The sequence below is a fragment of the Cupressus sempervirens genome, chromosome 10, assembly GCF_028749045.1.
Source record: "Cupressus sempervirens isolate cs-2001-9-10 chromosome 10, ASM2874904v1, whole genome shotgun sequence".
NCBI classification, from domain to species: Eukaryota; Viridiplantae; Streptophyta; class Pinopsida; order Cupressales; family Cupressaceae; genus Cupressus; species Cupressus sempervirens.
This window is the reverse complement of record NC_143127.1, coordinates 5,858,121-5,875,971: the sequence shown is the minus strand read 5'-3', so window position 1 is coordinate 5,875,971 and position 17,851 is coordinate 5,858,121. Positions and strand designations below refer to the sequence as shown.

The 17,851-nt window shown below is 39.9% G+C and overlaps 1 protein-coding gene across 1 annotated transcript in view; it reads left to right on the top strand.

The window, feature by feature from the left end:
- The window catches only part of PYM (partner of Y14-MAGO), a 65,488-nt gene extending 47,893 nt beyond the window's left edge, over nucleotides 1-17,595 (top strand). Inside the window, exons 3-4 of the mRNA XM_089803396.1 lie at nucleotides 16,528-16,758; nucleotides 17,084-17,595. Of these exons, the coding sequence (XP_089659522.1) occupies nucleotides 16,528-16,758; nucleotides 17,084-17,227 (375 nt within the window). The 3' untranslated portion in view covers nucleotides 17,228-17,595. The remainder of the gene's footprint in view (nucleotides 1-16,527; nucleotides 16,759-17,083) is intronic.
- Nucleotides 17,596-17,851: the final 256 nt, after the last annotated feature.

Genomic DNA, 17,851 nt, shown 5'->3' with positions numbered 1-17,851 from the left:
GCAGGAACTACCGGAGCCCTCCCATCAGGTGGACCTAATGGAAGCCAACTCCCAAATCATGAGCCTTCATAGGCTGATCTGCTGGATTAGGAACAAGAGAAACAAGCATGAAAGGTCCTCGTTGCTCATTAAAGACTACTCACGATTGTAGATGAGACAACATGTCTCAACATTGATGAGGCAATAGGCTTTGTGAAGACTGCTGTATCTAGCAAGCATGAGTTTCTGACTCTTGGCATCCAACTTGGTGCATGACGCATCAGGGATCAAAAACAAAAAGCAAGGGAGCCAAAAACCTTTAGGTGATTGATTTTGGGCTTGCGACTTGACAAGCCTCTTTCGGAGTTTTACCTTTGACTACCACTGTGGGTGATTGGTTCAACAGATAAATTGTAGTGTTAACTACTTTTGCCCAAAACTTCTTCGGAATATGTCTGTGTTCAAGCATGGATTGAGCCATCTTGGTGATTGTCCTGTTTTGACATTCAACTACGCTGTTCCGTTGTGGCGTGTGGGGTGTGGTTAACTAGTGTTTGATGCCATGTGTATCCAAGAAATTGGAGAAAACATTAAAACAAAATTCCTCCCCATTGTCTGATCTAAGAGTAATAATAGATTTCCTAGACCCTTTTTCAACTAAAGGTTTAAACTTCTAAAATACAGGAAATGCATCTGATTTCTTTTTAAGGAAATACACCCACATTTTTCTACTGAAATCAATAACAAACAATAAAAAATACTTGGACTCGAGAATAGGAGTGGCAATAAGGCCGCAGATATCGGCATGAACAAGCTGAAGTACTTGAGAAGCGTGCCATGAATTGCCACTAGTGAAAGGTGTGCGATGTTGCTTCCCAGCGTGGCATGCATCACAAACTCCAAGCTATTAAGTCTAAATCTCTAGCAATCCAAGAACAAGCTCATCTCGAGCAAGCTGTGAGAGATAATGCACATTTAAGTGCCCATTTCGTTGATGCCAACGTGTGCTGACAGAAGACTACCGAGCAGCCATAGCTAAGTCCCGAGAATCACCAGATTCAGTAAATTTGAAAAGACCATGATCCTCAAGACCCACTGCAACAGTAGACTAAGTTGCTCGATCAATGATGGTGCATTGATGTGAAGTGAAGGTGACATCCAAGTGTGGAGAATGTCGCAACAACTGATTGACTGAGAGAAGATTTAGTTCCATCCCCGGAACATAGTACACGTCAAGGAATATGAGATTCCTCCCAACAGACTGAATTTGAATGGTGCCTTTGTCGACAATCGTGTACTTTTCTCGCCACCAAAAATAACAGTCTGAATAGTGAGTAAACCGGTCTCTATGGTGAGTGAAATGACGAGAAGCACCTGAATCAATGTACAAGGCAGACAACTTCACATGATTTGAAGGTCTTTTAGCCATGAAGGCGTAAAAGGCAGACTCGGTCTGCTTAGTGTGCTCTGCATTGTTTGCTTTGGGCTGTGAACTTGATTGCTTAGATTGTATAGCTAAGCGTTTCTGACATTCAACCTTCATATGTCCAAACTTGTGGCAGTAGTTGCATTGAATGTTCTTTCGGGAACCATCTAATGCTGGAGCAAAAGACTTTTGCTGAGATGGTTGTTGAAACTTGCCTTTATCCTTCTGAAAGGATTTCACAGCAAAGGCTTGCTCTGTGGAGGTGGAACTGGAGCTGCTACTGAATTGTTGTTTCCACCGATCTTGCTAAAGCAGCAGTGTGCAGAGATTAGTGAACTTCAAATCAACACCAGAAGACGTGATGTTGAGAGGCTCGATAAAATGCTCATAGGACTTTGGTTAACTCCGAAGAGTGCTAACCACAATATCCTCTTCCTTCATCTTGCAACCGATGGCAAGTAACTGATCACGGATTTCCTGAATCCGATTTAGGTTTGCTTGGAACGAGGTGCACTCATCCATGACAAATAGAAAATAGAGTGTTCTTTAGAAGGAAAGCTTTGCCTTTGTCGGAAGTCTCATGAAGACCTTTGAGATCTGTGTAGATCTCGGTAGCTGTCTTGCCAGATGGAATCTGAGAAAGTTGATCATTAGCCACGGATAATTTGAGAAGCATCACTGCCTCTCGATTATTCAGATCCCATGTATCCTGATTAGAACTAGGAGTAGTTTGATGCTTCATAACACTAGTACAAGTTGATTGATGTTTCGATATTCAAAAATGGCAATGACCTGCTGCTTCCAAGTGCCATAATTCTGACCATTGAATTTGGAGTCGTGCTCGAGCAGAATGTTTGTTAGAGATGCCATGGTACATTTTTCAATGAAAAACCGTAAAAATTGATGAAAGCATGTTCTTCGAGGCAAAAAAATTGAAGACCCAAAAAATTTGGATTGACCTAGAAGAGAGCTCAAAAAACCTAGAAGGAATATGTTGTCATTTTTTGGATCCGCTGGCTCAAAAATCAAGGCACAAAAAATGAGGCACCCAAAAAAATCGGACAACCCAATTGAGCTCTCAAAAAACCTATCAAGAATCTGTGATCAAAATATTTTTTTGAGCTCAGGATTTGGGTTTCGAAAAAAATAGAGCCGGCAGCCATGAATGGTCGAAATGGCAAAAACAATTGGTGTTTGCATGCCAAAAAAGTAATGATTTTGAAGGCAAAGACTATTGGTTTGAATTCCAGACCATAGCTATAGAGATGAACGCAAATAATGGTGCTTTCTTCATTAGGAACATAACCAAAATGGCGACTTGAAGAAACAAGGGCACTAGTTATGCCGTGAGTTGCAGTCACAGATTGAGCAGGAAATCGTGCGGGTTGCAGTGTGGAAATGAACTTGTTCTAGTTGCGATTTGTAGAGGGCAAAACACCAAACACAAAAACACCAAACCCTGTTCCAGTTGCGATTTGCAGTTCCGAGCTTGAAACACGTTTTTCAAGCACAAAAAAACCAGACCAAAAAATGTGCTGCTAGAAACCTAGTCTCGGAAACCCTAGCCGAAACTAGGTATGAGGAAGCACATAAAAGAACATGAAAGGCTTAAGAAAAAAATTCGATTTTTTTTTTGGAGCAAATAATTTCGAAAGAAATTATAAAAAAATCGAAAAATTTAAGTCTACGCTCTGATACCATATTATGAAGTAATTGGTAAATACTTGCTTGTTATTAACAGAGACTGAAAGGTCATTATATACGAAAGAATAAAACAATGTTTTCTTAGGAAACTATCGTAAAGAATAGAAACATTCTATTCTAGTAAAGAAAGGTAAAAAAGCGAAAGCAAACTAAAGATAACTAGATATTTACAATAGATTACCATTAACTAATAATAAACAACTATCTATTATTCTAATACATCCGAGCGTCCAAATTCAATTTAGCCTGCATTTAGAGTTCTAGTTCTCTCTTCATCATGTCAGCTATCCTTTGGAGCTCCACTTCCTTTGTATTTGATTCTTTCTTCGCATCCCCCAACTGAGATACAACTGCTGCCTTCTCAAACAATGAGTGTTGTGCGCTCCTTTTCCCACGCCGCCTACTGGGTGGCCAAACTTGCTTGTATTGAGGCTAGTTTGGTAGCTGTCTCCTCCCGAGCCCTTACCGCTATTAACTGATCCGCCTCACTCCCGCGCAGGGTATAATACGCCTCCTGATACACCTGTACCATCCCTCGCGTGAGCTGCTCGACCCTGTTCTCCCCCATAGGCTCCTGAGTATTCCAGTCCTCCCGCATCTTTGGGGTCTCAATGCTCGGCCATCCTCTCACCTCTAAACATACAAAGAAAGCTATTGGACAAACCCTCATAAATGCCAAGACCTACTCCAACTCCCATACTACCGACTCCATGGTGCATCTCTATGCCGAGACTACTACTCATCTACCTCGAGTCAGTACATTTGCTAAGTATGTCTCCATATCCTCCTCTTTAGCTGGCGAAGGGTTAGATGGCGTGGTGGGCTCTGTGGCCATTATTGTCTCTACTGCTTCCAACATCCTCTCAGCTACGCTCCTTGTTGGAGGGGGTGGTGGTGGCTCCACCATAGGATGACTCTCTGCGGGGGCCAGGGGATCTGTCACCTCGGGTACCTCTCGCATGGGTGAGATAGTGACAAGTGTCAGTACTTCCGATCTAATATTGAATCTCCTACCTAAGTACCCACTCATCTCCTGCTCACTCAAGTCCTTGGTTGCAACGTCCTCACCGGTCAATAATGCATCGTCTATCGTCACCATTGCATCAGATCCCACTACCTCTAGTCTGACCTGTGGTGCCTCGAAGTCTCAGGAACGTCCTGCACAGGTACCCCCATCATTCCCTCCTGTGCCTCTACCTCATCATCGTGTATAAGCACGACTATATGTGTCTCAGCTCCTATCTCTGGTAAAACTACTGCTGTAGTTGGCAAAGTCTCTCAGTCAACTAAAGGCTCAGCAACCCCTGGAGGTGCTAATGTTGGTCGGAATGATGGCCAGGGTGCTAGCCACGCTGCTGGTCTAGCTGCTATGATGATTGGGGTCATAACCACAAGTTGCCTAAACTGTCCAAATCTCGGAACGTGAACGCTTGTTGGGACTAAGTGAGAGTGAGATGTAGCTGCGAGGGACCTCGAAAATAATAGTGGTGGTGCTATTATAACCTTGACATCCTCATTATCCTCCTCGTCCTCCACCTCCTCCAAGTTGTTAGTGTCTTCGGAGGATGTGCCCTGACTCCCACTATCAATGTTCCTATGCTCTGAGTTCTCTACCTCCTGTTGTAGCCTCTTCTGTCCAATGGTCATCTGCCCTTCTAGAGTATCAAGGTGCTTCTACTGCATGATCGGAGGTTCCCCGAGTTCTATCGGACCTGGTTTGTCCAGTCTATCATTAGGTGTCATCCGTGCTGTGTCGTTAATAAATAGATTGATGGCGTAGTGTGGCATATAGAATGTTATGTGCTGTAGTGTCATAAACTCATTCATTCGCTAATCCAATAGAGATGCCCAGTCATATACTCTGCCATTCATGATGTCATTCATCATGGTCACCTATAGGAATGAAATATCCGATGCCCTACTCGATCCAGTGAGTCTACTTTTTACTAGGTCCATCAGACAATGCCAGTGCCCTTCCTATACATCGGATTTCTTTAACCCTCTTCCCTTTCCTGAAACTTGCTAGGCCGTACGGTGGGCATTTAAGCTTCTCTGTCTTTAATGCCGTACAAGGTTTATGCTTTGATCCCGCGTTCTGTTTTCCATGACCGTATGGTAGTCAGCATTCAGTTCTACCTTCTGGCTCTCCATGGTTGTACAGTGAGCCTACACTACTGTCTACTAAGTTTGTACGCCATACGGTATAACTTTGTTCTCCTTGTGATGTCCGTACACTGTGCAATATAACCCTTCACTTTGCAAAGTCTGTACCGTACGGTATAACTCCCTTCTTATGCAAGATCTTGTGAAGTTCGTATGGTAAGCAGTGAGCTTTCTCCTTCAATCCGTACAGTGTGCTTGGCTACACTGGCCATGTGGTATATTGCATATGTTGTTAAGCTTTCGGGCCATACGATATCTCCACACAGTCTTCTTCTTTGTACAGTGAGTTCCCCTGCAATTCGTACGGTGTGCTTATCATAGCTTGCGATTATGTATCCGTACAGTAAATCCACACATTCTTCCTATTAGCCGTACGGTGGGTAATTATTGTTTCCTTAGTGGGTTGGTCCTATAGATCCTTAATCCTTCCGTACAGTAATCTTTTCCTTTCCATATAGTGAGTTGTTTCACTTTTTATCCCTTTCCTCTTGTTCTTTTCTTGTGATGATCTGCTCGTAGATGAATCTTGCCGTGCTCACTGAAGAGTTTTCTGGTAGGGCCCGTGGCTCTACCCACTTGGTAAGGTACTTTGTTGCTACAACAATGTACCTGCATCTCTGGGTTTTTCTCACCTTGAGGGGTCCAACAAAGTCCAATCCTTAGTGTTCAAATAATTCTTGCGCATGTGAAGGGTTTAGAGGCATGAAATCCATCTTGAGTGGCTTCCCAACCCTCTGACATGTATCACATGCAACGACCCACTCCTTGGCATCGTTGTGAATGGTTGACCACCATAACCCTGCTAGAAGTATCTTCCATGCTATTGTATCTGGCTCCATATGTCCTCTTGCGGGTCCTTCGTGTGCTTCCTTCAATACCTTTAGTATTTCTTCCTCTAGAACACATCGCCGTAAGATTTGGTCAGGTCCTATCTTATATTGCAACCCGTTAATTAATTGGAATGTTCGACTTCTCAGCACCAGTTTCCTCCTCTCGCTTGGTGGCATTTCCCTACTGAATTGCCCCGTCGAAAGATATTCCTCGATACTCGCGTACCAGGATGGTAGTATGACAATTTGGACTAGTTGTGCATTGGGAAAATCGTCGTTGACTCCCCTCGGTGGTTCTCTCGATTCGATCCTCAATAAATGATCCGTGCTTACATGGCTTTTCCCAAGCCGTACCACAATTTTAAATGTAAACTCCTGCAAGAATAATAGCCATCTACTTATTTGTCCTTGGATGATTTGTTCATGAGATATAGTAGGGCTTGATGATCTACATAGAATATGAATGGAGTTGCCAATAGGTAATGTCTAAACTTTTGCACAGCATACACCATTCCAGGAGCCTCCCATTCTGTTGTACTATAATTCTTTTCTGCCTAAGACAATAGTCTAGTCGCGAAGTATATCGGATGGTCCAATTTGTGATCACTTGTCTGTGCCAATGTTGCTCCAATTTCGTAGTTCGATGCGTCGATAGGTACATGGAACTCCTTGTCCTAGTTCGGATAAGCCAGAATAGGTGTTGTGGCTAAGTGTGTTTTTAATGCCTCATAGGCTTCATTCTGCTTTGTATCCCATTTGTAGGGTTCTCCCTTGGAGGTTAGTTTGTCAAGTGAGTAAGATATTGTCGCAAAGCTCTTAATGAACCTTCGATAATATCCTATGTGTCCCAGGAATGATTTTACCTCAGTCACATCTATTGAAGGTGGGATTTCTAGGATTACTCAAACTTTGTTAGGATCCGTCTTTAATCTTGCTTTTCCTATGATGTGCCCCAATAGTTTCCCTTGTGGTACCATAAATCTGCACTTCTTCAGATTTAGTGCTAGTCTTGCTCGTCTACATCTTTCCATGCATTCTCTGAGTGCGTTTAGATGCTTGTCTTTCGCACTGAAAACTGACCAATCATCCAAAAATGCTTTGAAGTTTCCGACTGACATCTTGTCGAAGATGTGCAGGATATTCTTTGAAACATTGTCGGGGCATTGCATAGAGCGAACGACATTCTGTTGTAGGTGTATACCCCATCTACTATGAAGGTTGTTTTAAGCTTCTCTTCTTCTGCGATGGATATTTGGTTGTATCCAGAAAATCCATCCATGAATGAATAGATTTCATGCCCCATAACTTCCAAAATACTGTCAGTGAGTAGTATCGGAAACGGATCCTTAATCGTTACTGCATTCAAGCATCGAAAGTCCACACGTATTCTTAGCTGTGGTATCTTTCGTCAAAGATATCACAATTGGGGATACCCACTCGCTCATTTGTACCCTAAAAATAATGCCTACTTCAAGCATTTGATTGATTTCACCTGTAACCCGTGTGACATAATTTTTGTTCTTCCGGTACAGTTGCTTCCGTACGGGTACTTCTCCTTCCATCAGTGGGATACGATGGACGCATAATTCCAACGGTAACCCTTTCAGGTCTTTATACTTCCACGCAAAAACGTCCTTATATTCCATAAATATTTTAAACGTTGCCGCTTTTAGAACCGAATTCCAGTCATCTCCCACAAATACATTTTTCAGGTTAGCCTCGTCCCCTAAGTTCATTGTCTTTACTGTGGGTTCTTCATATTTAATAAGCTTATCTTCACTAAATGTACGTGCAGGTGTTTCATCTATCTGCACCTATTGTTCCTTCACTTCTCTATATTCCTTTGGAAATTCATTTTCCTATCCTTTATTTCCATCCTCGACCCCTAACATGCGGCAGCTCGGAAAGAGCTCATAGTTCTCCATTTGCCAATGGAGTAGACCATTTATCAAATCCAGGTTGTCATCACTGGACCCTCCTTCCAGTCTCAGGATTCCTTCTTCGTTGGGTTCCATTCGTTTCTTCCCTTCGTCATCTCCTTCGCCTTCGGAATTTGACGATGCTGCCTCTTCTTCTACCATTTGTGTATGTAGGTCAATTACAAATCTCTGACCTCTGCCTTCCATGGACAAAGTATTCCTTTTCCAGTCATCTTTTACTTTCACCTGTACTAGCCAGCCCCGTTCGAGGATGGTGTCGTACCCTTTTCTTTTCAACAGTATGACCACGAAGTCCAATAAGAATGGTTGTGCCTCGATCGTTACAGGTTGTGCCATCAGGGTCCCTAGGGGTTTAATCCCATGATGATCGACAATGAGCAGTTGGAATGTAGGTGGCCATAACATAGGTTGCCCCAATTACTTCCATGTTTCTTTCAACAGTACATTCACTCTTGACCCTTCATCTATGATGGTGTCCGTGAGGATGGTTCCGAGAATTCCCATCTTCACTATCGTGGGGTGTCTTCTTGTGGTGAGCGCAACTAGCATTGGGTCTGCCGCGGTCGTTCTTCCACCTTGTGCATCTTTTCTTGGCTCTTCCATCACCTTTGGAGATGGTGTCATGTTCAATATTGCAGTTTGTAATTGAGGCATTGTAAGGTCATTTAGCTTCATGGGAACCTCCGCTTGCATTACCTGCCCTATGATATTTTGTTCTGCCTGGTTCCTCCTTGAGGTGTCGGTAGTGTCCTTTGTTTGCAATTTTTCGACCTCCATTTCTTTTTCTAATTCTGCTTGTGCTTGCTACAACCTTTTCTTTTCCTCTTTCGGATCTGGATACGTTTTCGCTCGTGCACAAGTGATGGCTAATGTCTCCTCATCACATGTTTCTATACTTAACAAGTTCACCTCGGGATTAGGGCATTTTGAATCCTCATGGTCTCTAGGGCCACACCATCTGCACAACAGCTGCGGTGTTCCCTTCGTAGTACAGTGTCTGGCAAAGTGGCCCCAGAGGTTGCACACACGATATTGTATCATTGGTCGTCCACTCGGATCGTAGTGTATCTGGCTTTAGCCCCCATTATTGTTGTTGCGTCCTTGTCTGTGTCGGTTGTTGCTTCAGTACCCTCTTGAAGTTGTTGTGTCATTGTTCGTATTCATTCCCTCTCTCGAGGTGGACACTTCTTGCATTAGTAGTACCTGTTGGTGTCCCTTCGTTTTCATATTGAACGAGCATTCCTTGGTGGAATGTCCTACAATTTGGTAGATTTCGCAAAATTGGTTCTTAGGACAGGAGCCCTTTGTGTGGCCCTCCTTACAATCAGTACACCACAATTCCTCTTCTCTCATTTGGCCAGGATCCTTTTTCATGTTTTTGAACTCCTTCGTCATAGGTAACATGTCCTTCTGTAGTGCCCGATCCTTTTTACTCGATTCCTTGTCGCTATTGCTTTCCGAGGATGAATCTTTTGAGTTTGACAATCTGTTTTTCTTGTTTTTACTCATTTTTTGTTCACTTTCCAGGTCCATCACGTGGTTATATGCATCCATGTATGATGCTGGAGGTACAATTTTCATCCTTTTCTGCAGTGATGGTCGTAACCCTTCAATGAACCACCTTTTCTTCAACCCGTCTGTTGGTTGGCTTTCCATCTTTCCTACCAACTCCTTCAGCCTCCTCACGTATACGCAGACTATTTTGTTCTTGCCTTGTTTGGTACTATAGATTTCTGCTACTATCTCGTTATCATCCCTAAGTAGTCAAAATTCTACTATGAATTCTTTCTTGACGTCCGGCCATTGTTAATTTCTTTCGTATTTGCGGTACGTTGTAATATCCCTTTTCGGATATTAACTAAAACCCTCGATTAAAACTTACAAATTTTAAATCCGAACAGTAATCCAGTATTTGATACAAATTTCAGAACTTAAACTGATATATATATATATAGCCAGCAACTTTACAAACGAGAAAACCCAGAAAAATGTGTTTATTTCCTCCAATATCCAGAAACTTATACATAAACCAACAGATTAATGCAAATAACTCAAAATGCGTTACTGTATTATACGACAACAATACAATAACGTGCAACAATTCAAAATATCCAATCTTACAAACAGAAATAACAGTCAGATTGGCAATATAGATAGAACCTGAAAGAAGGCTAGGTTTGCATCCAACCTTCAAAGTTTCTTCAAGGGTTTGCGTCCTCAAAGAAATAACCAGCAACTGTTTCCAGCTTCCAGATTAATATTTGTTTTCAATAATATAATCTTCGCATGTCTGCCCATGTAGAGTCTATTGCCTTTATCACTTTTCCCAATGTGATGCACGCATCTTTTAGCAATGTGGGATAAAACACCTTTTTGTCGTTTAGTCACTTAAATGAACATAGTACTTTTTAAATAAAGTGACAAGTTAAATAAACTTTTAAAGTCATTTAGCCAGTAAACCATATAATCGTCAGGCATTAAAATAATTGACCAAACGAACTCAGATAAGCACGTGCAATAGCTCATTGGAAAGCTCTCGTTGAGACACTTCCAAACCAACACTGAGATATCCATAATATTGAGCTCTGTTCACTTACTAAAAATAGTAAGTATCCGGACAACCTGCCAAAATTGCTCCAATGGGTCTGAAACTGGAAACTTCTAGGCCAAATCTCGATTTGAACCCCGAAAAGAACCTTCTCGCCCTGGAAACCTAGGCAAAGAGAGTTGGCAACACTGAATTATAATGTCCCAAAAAAAGGGGACATTACATACGTGTTGTGTACTTGCACTGTTCTGCTACATACTTGCATTGTTCTGTTGTGCACCCACGCTGTTCTGAACACCCACGTTGCTCTGAGCACGTACGATGTTCTGCACAACCGCGCTACTTCGGACAGCCATGTTACTCTGTGGTGTGAAGAGGTCTTCTTCAACTTGTACCCCTTTGTTAGGTGTATCGGGAACGAAGAGTTCACCCCGTGCTCATGCTCCTTCGGCACCTCAAGTCGTGCAGGTTCGTTCCCTTCCATTTGGATTCTCTACCCTTGGCGTATACAAGTTTAGGAACTCCTCCCTTGTCTCTTCTACCAAATTCAATCTTTGACATGTTTCTTCAAGTAAGTCCTCGACACTTCTCGGTTTGCTAGGTGAATGCACTCTCTCTGTCCGTGGTCCTTCACCACTTTGGTGCCCATCAGTGAGCTGCTGAAACTTCTGCCTGTTGTGTGAGTATTAATGCTTCCTTTGCTGTGCATATCTCATCCTTGTCTTTTATCTTATTCCTATCCTTATTAAGAAAATTTGGCATTAATCTTCATAACACCTCTTTTGTACCAGGTTTGACTGGCAACGGTGCTAGATGTTTACCGTACAGGGTAAACGGATGTTTATCGCATTAGTAGATAAGAATGTAACACAAAACAGATACTTTATTCGTATAAGCAGATATGCAATTCCATTTGCAATTATTCTCCATAAATCCATTCGGACGATGTACATATACTTTCCGAAGGGGTGACTCAAGTGTCATGCAACCTTATGGATGCCAACTCTACCCGTCAGCTACAATATAGGTTTTACCGACAACACAATGTAGTATTTTTAAGTTGCCAATTTTAAAATTCTGGGGTTGCCGCCAATTTTAAAAGTCTGGGGTTGCCGAGAACTCTCCAAGTTTGGGTCTGCGAACTATGGGTATATGCATGTACACACATTCAAGTCATTGATAATTTGATGGAACCAGCTTGACCCAAAGTAATAATATGCATTATTTAAGTGGCCTTGACACTGACTACAAGTACAGATTGAAAAGTGAAATTCAGGATTACACAATCCAACATAGGTATGCCTAAATTGTTCATGTCTTTTTAATATGGTTTAATTGCATTAGGCATAAGGTAGTTCTCATTGCCCAATCACAGCATAGCGCAATGGATGGAAATGTTTTAAACATGGTTAAGAAATCATTTCTTTCGTGTTAAATATTAATTCTGTTGATGATTACAGTCTCAAATTTCTTTTGGCAACTGCTTGCTGTAATCGACCTTCATAAACTTAAATAGTATTATAAAAAATGGAGAAAGAACAAGAAAAAAGTATTAACAAATGCAGACATGTCAAATCTGAAATTTTAATAATTATAATTTATAACTAAGTTGAATAAATGTACCCAACCAAAATACAAATTGTTTTTGAGTTGATTGCCAGTTAGTGCAACGACAAGGCTGATATTATAAATTTAAGAGAATGAGTTACTTCTCCCAACAAGTCTTTGAATTGACTTTGGGATTTTTTTTCCATTGTGTGTGATGAGATACCATAGGTCAGCATGCATGCATAAACCATAATTCATAGATTGCGATCTGCCTTAAAGGAATCTTATCATAAGTTAGTTAGCATTTTCGTTTATTTTTTGCAAGACAACACAAACCAGAACAGTATATGAGGAAAAACCTCTCTTGGAATTATAAAGGGAAGCTCCCTAGAATATATGTATAGTTAAATTCTAGGGACTTTAAGATTATCATCAAGCTTTTACAGTTAAACAAAGAAAGGAATATATGTGATTTGCCTTTTAAGCTTTTACATGCTAATTTTGGGGTCTTTAAGACTATCATTAATTAATCCCAAGAATCAGTGTCTAAAAGCTTAAAAGGCAAATCACAAAGGATAAATAAAAATGTTGGAAAGTTATCCAAAGAAATAATCTAATTTAAACAAAAGTGCAGCTGATTCAATTGTGCTTCTATAAAACACTGACAATACCTCTTTTTCTGAACCTACCAAATCCCATTCTTGGTAATATTAGGTGAATTGATGCAGTGTCATCCAATGTTTTATCTTCTTCTGACTTCATAGTCAATGCAGAGTTTGCCAAGTAGTCTTCAAGATCATCCATTTAGGCTAAGTTAGAGCCAAATCTATTAAACATGGAGCCTCTGGTGGCATACACTCTACTTTTATCACAAAATTTGAAGTTATAAATAGACATTAATTCAACATATAATGTTATAGAGCACATGTACAAATCAATCGAAACTGGAATAACTGGAGTATTAATTCCTTGATTATGCTTACCTCCTAAGTTACTGAGTTTGCTGGTCTTAGGCCCTGGTACTGGTCCGGTTTGAACTCGGTACTGGTCCTGGTCTGCTCCAACTTTGAGTTAGGCCATGCTTTGCACCTGGGCAGGCTGTTTGTCTGAGATGAATCCGGGATGAACCTGTGACATACCCAGGCGTATCTACGGAAAACCCGGGCGGATAGGCATGGGAAACTAGGTTTTTTTTGCCCAAATTTAACTGTTGGTGATAAACCCTCTTTGCTTTTCCTAAATTCTGTTTTGGTGGAACTCGTGAATATAGGCCATTCAAATGAGTTTTTAAATATAAGTAGTTGTTGGTAGAACTAGATCTACTTGAGCTTTACACCAGGGCTTTATATCCTCATTATTTTCAGCAAACAATGAATTATGTAGGAGACCACACCTCATCCACTTTAATCATGAAATGTTTTAACATTGCCAAAGAAAAATCATTTCTGATATATTTTTACCATTTTCTTTGCTTCGTCCTTCACAAGAGTCGTTGATTTTAAGTTATTAGTTTCTGATAAAGTTCACCCTATCTAAGAACCATGAAGTATAGATGTTCAGATAACTAGTATATGCTATAAATTATAGATGTCTTGAATATATCTATCTGAAAAACACTGGGAGATATCAATGTGGACTATCTCACTTATCTAGAGTTTGCCCATGTGTGATGAATAATCCCCATTACGTAATCCTTCTCCAATACCCTTGCTCAAACAATGGACCTAATATCAACTGCACTCTGCCTCTTGCTAAATGGTTCAATATTTGAAGTATATGATGGTATGATCATAATGCTATGATTACAAATTTACAAGCATAGTTGGAAAACATGCCAAAGCCAAAAACTCGCCATGGCCTGAAAAACTTTCGGGAAAAACTCTGCAAAAAAAATTGGGAACTTAGAAAATTGCTTAAATCTAATTAGAAATGCATTTTTTTTTGGCAAAATTTAATGAGAAGATGCATCCAATGAGTCAATAAATAAGAACATAAAAGAAACAAGCTTAGTCTAGATATATTTAAATACAAAGCAAGTGCAAAATCACATTCTCATGAGAAATGCTGATGGCTGGAAGCAAAATGGTAAATAATTTATCTAAAACTAAAAGTAAATACATAGCTGCAATTACATCGTCCTCTTTCTAGCTCTAGTAAAAACTAAGGGAGAGATAGAACTAGCGGGTCTAGTCCTAGAGTCTGCACTGGGTATTGATTGTGCCTCCTCGCTTAGTATGTCTGACTCAGTCTGTGGCTTGTCCTCCATCTTGGATGCAGCTCTATCTCTGGCTTCTCCTGGCACTAGCAATGACTACTCACTCAACTCAATGTCATCCAGTGTGAAACTAAATCCACCCCTCTCCTCCATAGCCTACCTCTCCAAATCATTGTTGTCATCCTCTTCAAAAACCACCTCAAATCCACATCAAATTGATAAAGATATTTCTTCCTGTCAGCAAAATACAAGTGAAGAAATGAGAAATGAAATTAATTTGGGCCGTTTTTTGCCTTTAAGTGCTGTTACAAAACCACGACCGAGTTTTTAACAAAACCTCTCTTAGTTTTTGGCACAAACTCAGCTAGTACTTGGCGGCGATTTTTGCCAAAAATTTGCTGAGTATTTGGTGCCAATAAAGGTGGTAAGAACTCTCTAGGCCAGATAACATGGCCAGTTTTTGCAACTGGGTGAGTACTATGCCAGTAGTAAATCAATGATGACAAGTTATGGTGTTTTTGTTGTATATATGATATTATGTGACATTCTAATCTTAATTCATGCTTCTAGGCTGATATATACACATAATTTTTACATTCTTTTGTACTAACGAACCCAAACCCGATTTCAAATTTTGGTGTACCAGTAAACTGGTTCCTCAAACCTGAACCTGAACTGGCAACTTAGCCTACCTCTACAAATATAATGTACCCTCATCAATTGCCAACAATATTCCTTCACAATCACAATCACTAAGGTACAATGCAAGTTTTAAGGTTGTGTGTTGAATCTACATACTCGAATATAGGTGTATGCAAGAAATTGGATAAACCAACCAGCCCACCATGAAACGACAGCCCTAGCAGAATATGTTATCTTGATGTAACTCCTACTCTTTAAGTTCCTCAATATCAACATCTAAAAAATGTCATTTACCATTTTGAAGTGTTTCATGCCCTTCCTATACTCCAATTGCACATACTGCATGTAAAATAGTCATTTTTCCTTTCTTTGATTAACTGTGAACTCTATTAATTGTACCAAAATGGACATCAAATATGAAACTATGTGAGAGCTGCATGTTTGGAAGAAACTAAAAGACTATCAATGGGCAGGTTGTCACTTATGTGTTACCCCCATCAATGAAAGCCTTACCATCATAAATAATATTGATAGTATAGAACATTTAACTCTTGAATGTTCTTTTTTCAAGCTACCCAGTTACTTTGTTCAATAAGGCAGTCATTTTGCTCAGCTTATCTTTGAAATCATTTCACAACAAAACCTTGGGTAACCTTTTCAGTCTTTTTGGTTAGGAAAACCATTCTTTTCTTATGTTTCCTAACCAAACACTTAGGTCTCCTTCTAGGATTGCAACCTCAAAGTCTCTTCAAAAGAATTTAGGTCAAAACCTAACCATCAAATTTTTAGATTTCACTTCTATCTTTGTCACATGCGAATGCCAAACTAGCCCCATTCTTTACTCTATTGTCTCTTAGTCTTTGCAACTGGCTGCTCTCTTTTATCCTATCACCAAGCTTCAAATGGTGGATATTTGCATGCCCAAGCAAAGTGTTTCTGATGTAAGGGCTTTCATTCACTGAGAAGGATCTGTTCTGCATGACATGCTCTTGAAATGACATCTCTGAATGAACCACTCACTGCCCTACATTGGTTGAAAATGAAAGTGTTGCTTTAAGGTTTGAAGAAGGGTTGGATACCATTTGTTAACTGAGAATACTGGTGAAAAATGAAATCTTATTACTGAAAACTTGAATAATTCTCTTCAAGCCCTAGGCTTTGATAAACAAAACTGCTGGAGCATGTTCTTAGGACAGCAAACTGTAGCATCAACTGGAAAAACTCTAAATGTTTATCACAGGCAGTATAAAACCATCCTTGAATCTCTAGGTTTTACCAGCTATGATCAGAATGATTTTGCATAATCTGTTTCCAAAATATGTATGTAGTATGATAAACTTATTTGCTAGGGGTCAGTCGGTCAGTCACATTTTGGAAGTACTATTAACTACTATTCTAATATTTATTGTCGGTGTTAAGTCTAGTTATTTATTTCCAAAAATGCTTATCAAAGAAGTAAATGCTCTTTAAAACAGAGTCATTTGGACACTGATTACTTTTGTTCCACTGGTTGAATACTTATGAATCTACAGGCTAGTATTGCTATATCAGTTTCTGAGAAGGGCAAAACAACTGAGAATACAGTAAATGGAGAGACAACAGCGGCTGAAAATAGGGCACATAGAGATCAAGATATACAGGGTGTAGTCCAGCAAATGGGCTCATTAACTGTCTCCTCAGAGGTCTCTGTTACTGCTTCATTAGAGGAAACACATCTTGAAAGCATAGAACTGGATAAACGAATTCGAGCACTGAAGAAGAAGGTACTAAACACTCTACTTATCATGTTTCTTTAGTTTCAAAGATGAGCTAATCTATATATTGTGGCATTATGAGTTGGGAACTAGGTTTTTCTCTTTTACAGTTGAGATTTTGATCCTACAAAACTGAAACTTGGTTTGATGTGATTGGAATAATGAGACAATGTGAACTACTTTTAGGAAATATATATGTTTTTGCCACAGGAAAAATATATTAAAACTTTTCTGTTGCTATATATTCAATGTCCAGAAAGGATAATGGTTTGTAATCACATTGAATATAATATAGGCTCATAGGATACTGAAATTATGCTTAACCTGTCAACAGATCCGACTGACTGAGTCACAGCAGGCGTCTTTAGCTGGAAAAGAGACATTAAATCCTGAGCAAAGAGAAAAGCTAACTAAGTTGGATACATGGCGAAAAGAGTTGATGGATCTGGAGGAGAAAAGAATGCGATTGGATTCTTAAGGATTGAATTTATTTAATATTGTACATTAGTACAAACTTGTTATGTGTCTGATCCCTAAAGTGTTATAGGTTAATGACACTTTCTGTTTGAATTTCATAACTTCAGTACAGACACAAAATGCAGTGCTCTATGCAACAAGCTCTAGCTTGACCTCTAACTAGCATAAATTAACAAAGGAATTCGAAGGTTGCAGCAATCCTTGTTGCCTTGAGCATCTTTTTCTCCTATTTTTGTTACCTGTGAAGTGCAAACAGTTGTATGAGTGATGTTTATTATACAATATCTAACAGAGAAACTTAAACTGACTTAATAGATGAGAAACCATTTACTTGTAAACTAAATTAAATCTAGGTTCATTCTATCTCCAGCACTGGCAGCAATTACTGCAACAAATGCACTGAAGGGCTTTCTTGGTTGAATAAGTTATGAGCTTATGATGTATGCATTATATCCTTGCTTATCCTTGTTTAAGTAATACATTTTTCTTTTACCCTCTGAAATAATACACCTTATAACATCATATAGAATGATCAGGTTAGATAATGTGTCTGTATTGGATCCCTCCTAACAAATATTGGGAGAGAATTTAAGCATTTTGACCACTGCGAGAGTTGAATTCTTTC